This window comes from Cloeon dipterum, chromosome 2 (assembly GCF_949628265.1).
Source record: "Cloeon dipterum chromosome 2, ieCloDipt1.1, whole genome shotgun sequence".
In the NCBI taxonomy this organism is placed as follows: domain Eukaryota; kingdom Metazoa; phylum Arthropoda; class Insecta; order Ephemeroptera; family Baetidae; genus Cloeon; species Cloeon dipterum.
In genome coordinates, this window is record NC_088787.1 from 3395506 (window position 1) to 3400852 (window position 5347).

The window sequence follows — 5347 nt, forward strand, 5'->3', positions numbered from 1 at the left end:
TAATTTTTTAATTTTTCCAGATCGTTAACTATTTTTGGTTGCAAATCGTGAGTTTTATTCGTGTAAGTATTTGTACGCCAATTTGATTCTGATCTAATTAATAATCTTAATTGTTCAATTTGAAATTAAAACGATACAGGAAGTTCTGCGTACTCATTCCACGACTTGCACACAAGAGCAAAAGGACGCCGCACACAATTGATCAAGCAGAAGCCGGAGATACGCAGCAATATCTCGATTGTTTAAGAAATGCACATTTATTCTATGCAATTTTTAGGAAGCATTCCATTTGTATTGATCAAACTGAAAATGGCGGAAAATCAGAGAGATTGATTTAAGACAGAAATTCAATGACAAAGATATAAAAAGAGAGAGGTCCTGATAAAGACATACAAGAAACAAAGAGAATTCTAGAAAACCAATGGAAGATATTAAGAGAATTCAAGAGGAAAAAAGATAAGATTCCTTATAATTTTCTCTAGAACACACCGAAAGGTGGAAACTATACGAGACAACTGACGACTGATAATACGCGTGGTGAGGTCAGCTTCAAAGGAATACGAGGTAATGGTGTGCTAAAGTGAAGGCAGGGGAAGCTTTTGGCGATGATGACATCGAGACGTGTTTCACGATCTCGCACGCTCTGAGCCTTTAAAATAAAAGCTTCTTGAGTGATCGGGAATTAAGAGGAGGCGTCAGAGAGGGCGTCCTCAGTCCCTGAGCACTGCGGGAACTTGAGCACCCACTATCTCAACCGTGCCGTCAATTGGGGGTGGCTTCTCGTCCCCCCATGGCTTAGCGGCAATATTTAAGCCAAGCAAGAACTGAATTACTCGAAAACATATGATTCTTTTCATTAACTCTCAAAGGAAAAATATAATGAAATACCGATTAAATTTTTTAGTTCAAAACAGTTTATTAATATATATTTGTGTAGGACTGAAAATTAGTATATGATTTTTTAAAGCTCATAACATATTTATATAAATTTTATGAGGCAAAGAAAAGTGAAAAGGGCACCCTTTAGGATTTTACTTGCCTGTGGGCGTGCCGAATAAATACGGTTTAGCGCCGACAGCTGCCTTGAGCAGTTTATGCTTTTTCACACCCCCAGTTTCATTTCGCTCCGTCATCCATAAGCTGCCGTTTGTGTCCAAAGCAAAAGTAAATGGCCAAAAATCATCGTGTGTTCCAACCTAAAAGAGTGAATGGATTTGATATTGTTATCCTTACATAAATAGTGGAAAATATAAGGAGGAATAAAATTACTATCAAACTTCCAAAAAAATTTGCCCATGTGACAGACAAAACGCGCGGAAAAGGCAACTACTATAAGTTAAATATCATGGTAAAATATGCTTCGTTTTTTAAGCTTTAATTTTACTATATAAAAGTTTTTTATGCAGTAATTACACAACTTTAATATTTGTCGGGCAGAACTTATATTTCTTACCTCATGAAATCGCTGTTCATGAAAGGGCTTCGAAACATTCCATTTGGAGGCGTAACTCTGTTCGTAAAAGGCGGCATACAAGATGTTAGCGCTGTCGAATAACATTCTGTAAGGTCGATCACTCCATCCGCCGATGAATTTCACATCGGCGATTCCGCCTTCATTCTTCAGCTCAGACACGGGCACCGAATAAAGTCCATTAGAACTATATTTTATAAGGTACAACTGTCTCGCTTCCCTGTCAGGAGAGAGTGCCAAGGAAAACCAATCTCCCCCTGGTGCTTTAACCAACCAGGATTTGTCCATCGTTCGGCTGTAAACTACGATGTCTTCAGATTTTAGGTTCACGATGTAGGCAAGCTGATCGTCTTGAGTTTTGTCGAGCACGATATCATGCAGCCACCTTTTATCAAATGAAGAAGAGACGACTTTGCGCGGGAATTGGTGAACGCGCTCGGTTGTGTCGTTGTTTAGCAGGTTGAATATCCAAAGTTTGCTTGAACAACTGCCTCTACCGTCATCAAGCACCCACAACCGACCTTCAGGGTCCACTTCGATACCTTTGGCCAACTGAATAGTGTCGCAGTAGTCTTGTTTCTGGCAAGATTGGTTTTATGAGAAGCTCGAAACAATAATGCAGAGACTTACTTGCATATTCCAGGATGGAAAAGGAGCAAGCTTTGGAGGTGCAGCTGAAGTTCCGCTCGTTGGCAGCCACACCAAATTGGCGGGAATTCCGGAATCCATACTAAGGCTTAGAAAGAGCCTTTCTCCAAAAACAGCCATGTATCGAAGATAAACATTTTCCTCATTAAAATTTCTCTGTCGATTTGAAGTGTCCGCTCCTGATGGCCAGATGAAATCAAATTTATCCCACTCGTAGACGGTTGTGAAGTTGAGGGCGTTGGCAAGGCACAGGCCAAGCAAAAAGATGGAAGCTAACAACGGAGACATTGTCTTCGAGCTGAAAGCAAAAAAAATTAAAATTTTAAACAATTTATTAATGGCGAAGAAAGGGAACGGGGTTGAAAACACGTCTGGCTTTTTTATATGCCTATCTTCTTGAAACCTTTTTGAATTTGATCAAAAATCATTTAATCAAGAAAAGGAACAGTCAGGAAAAGGAAAATTTAACAACTGATTTCACGATTCCGGGCCTTTTTTATTTATTAATTATTTAGCCTTACAATGCACACCTAAAATGAATGAGGAAATTTTATTTGCGATTAGAAGAATTAAATCGCGAAATTCTTCTGCTGGCCCAGCGGGGTCCAGATGGGCGATAAAATTGGTTCGCACTGCGCAGATCCATGATGGCGTGTGAATGTGGGAAGCAATGGATTGCCGTACAAGTGTCAAGAGTTTGTTTTTACGATCCAAAAGACACAATTAGTTGAGAGTAATGCAAATTATACGTCACAATATTGACCAAAACTTGTTTCTTTTTTCGCGCATTTTCACGTGACCGTTATTTCGCGCTATACTCCACCGGACACCGTCTCTGCGCGTCGCATGAATCTGGTCCTCACTGGGAGAAAGCAAAATCCTTCGGAATTAATGTATCGGTAACTAAGAAATACTTCTATTCTTATGTACACATTTAACTAAAAAATATTTTGATTCTGTTATGCTTGACAGTTTTTAAAATAAATACGATCAGTATTTCTCTTTGCAATAGTTCCAAGTAAAAATAAAATGATCTTTGAACCGTTCCTTAAGAAAATTTGTAAATATACTGTAATTTTAGGAGTCTGAATCCGCCGATACACAAAAAAAATATCGCCAAGAGAGCGAACTCACCCGCGTGCCTCTCTCGCGGCTGCTCTTCTCGTTGTTTGCTGTTGCTGAGCGGTGCAGTGCGGTGGCCTCGGCCTCGCGAACCGAGTCACATGGCGGTCCGCAAGATAACCTTTCGTGCGTAGGCTCATTGCGGCCCCGCAAGAGGTTGCCATATAGCCGACACAACAGTAAAAAATCTCATGCAGCACGTGTAAAATTTTTGTTTTAATCGTTTTAAGGCATTTCCACTGCGATTTCAGACTCAATCTAGCTTTTTTACATAATTCAATTAATTTGATTTTTTGACGTGCTGATAACCAAAATCGGTTCAGCCATTCGCCGTAGAAACGTTGGAAAATATTTTTTTATTTCAAAAAATAGTTTTTCACGAAAATATACACCTCACTTGAAATCAATTTCACTTTTTTGTATTCTAGCCGACCCAAAGAGCCACGAGAAAAAGTGTATTTCCTTCTATAGTGACCAACATACGACGCTCCTTTCTATCTCAATTTTATTAAAATTAGATTAGAAAGTAAAGAAATTAAAAATCATTGACTTGTACGCCAACTACTTGACTGGTGTACTTATCGTTTGATTTTAAATTTTGGCTTCGATTTTAGTTTTAGTAAAATATTTGTTCTGTGAAAAAAGTTTGTTCATGAGAAATAAAAGGAAAAATTGAAAGGAAAATACTTTTTGAAATATCAAGGTATATTTTTCAAAAATTAATTGCAATACATTAATGAAGGACAAATCGTCAGTTTTGAATAATTTAAATTATTTATTTTCAAATTAAGAACCGAGATATGATGATGCTCGAGCTCATGGAAGGATTTACATTTGAAGAAGTAAGTTCCCTTTGTGGTTATATGGAATTGGCCGATTCAACTTCATCGTACTGAGGTTCCAGTTGAGCAAGGTCAGCAAGGCCGACGTCGTCATTCTCGACTGGAGCACCTCTCCTGATTTCTTGAACATCCTCGTCCTCACTGGCATCGCTTTCACTGCTTAGATCGCGGGCTGAAACAAATCGCCTGCTCGTAGGCACCAGGCGAAGGGGGCGTGACAGCGACCCGATTTCATACGTGACCTCCTCAAACTGCTCTTCCGCCGGGCCGATGTCTTCATTGTGGTCATAGGAAACGGACATGGCCGCGTTGCTGTTTTGGCGAGATAAATCGTTCCTCTTTGGCCTTAACCAAAGACTGACTAGACTCGACAACACGGCGACGAAGAACAGAATGCTGTTTAACAGCTGATTTTGGTGCAGTTTTTCTGTCAGGATGCTGCACTCCTGCATCTCGGTTGTGGCAGGTTCCTCTTCAAGCAACGAAGATTTTTTTCTGCTCATAAAGGACAAGGCAACAGGCGTAATGTGATTTAATTCTGGGATTTGCGTGCCGGGTGCGTTCCTTTTTTCAATTGCGGCCATTAGTAGTCTGTATCTTGCCTTAGTCGCTATACTTAAAAGCTCAGTCATCCAAAAGATTCCCGACGAGTCCAAAGCAAAAGTAAATGGCCTATTTATAACCAGATTTCCAATCTAAAAAGTGTAACGGACTGTTGTAATTTAAAAGCTATTAAATTCAAAGGCTAACACATGAAGCAATGAAACTGCACAAACTACTCTTTAGTTTAAAAAATAGTGAAAAAAGTTCTAAAATAGAATCATAAATTTCAAATATCCCTGCAAGAAAAATGATGTCAGTGACGTGAAAATGATGTAAAAATTTGCATTTTCAAAAGGCGTTAAATTTTGAATTTTAACAACTTAAAACAAGTTTTTTTTGGGTTTCCATTGAATTTTGAGCAAATTTGGAAAATATCCACATCCCTTCAATGACGTCACTGTGACATCACTGTGATATCACTCACGTCACGATTGCACTCCCGAAGAGACGAGGAATGAAAATGATGTCATATTGACATACCCACGGTGACCAAACGTTTTAATATTTTTCCATTGACATTCGCAAGATATCAATATATGTATCTCTAAAATTTTCCAATTTTGAAAAAATTCAAAAAAATTGACGTGAGTGATATCACAGTGATGTCGCAGTGACGTCGTTGAAGGGATGGGGAAATTTTCCAAATTTGCTCGAAATTCAA

The 5347-nt window shown here is 38.9% G+C and overlaps 1 protein-coding gene across 1 annotated transcript; it reads right to left on the reverse strand.

Annotated features, from left to right (window-relative positions):
* Positions 1-904: 904 nt before the first annotated feature.
* Positions 905-3347, reverse strand: LOC135936732 (protein yellow-like). Its single transcript, XM_065479666.1, has 4 exons — positions 3254-3347; positions 2102-2417; positions 1454-2050; positions 905-1196 (listed from the first exon to the last, which is right to left on the reverse strand). Exons 2-4 carry the CDS (start codon positions 2405-2407, stop codon positions 1032-1034), a joined length of 1068 nt encoding a protein of 355 aa, XP_065335738.1. The 5' UTR covers positions 2408-2417; positions 3254-3347; the 3' UTR covers positions 905-1031.
* Positions 3348-5347: the final 2000 nt, after the last annotated feature.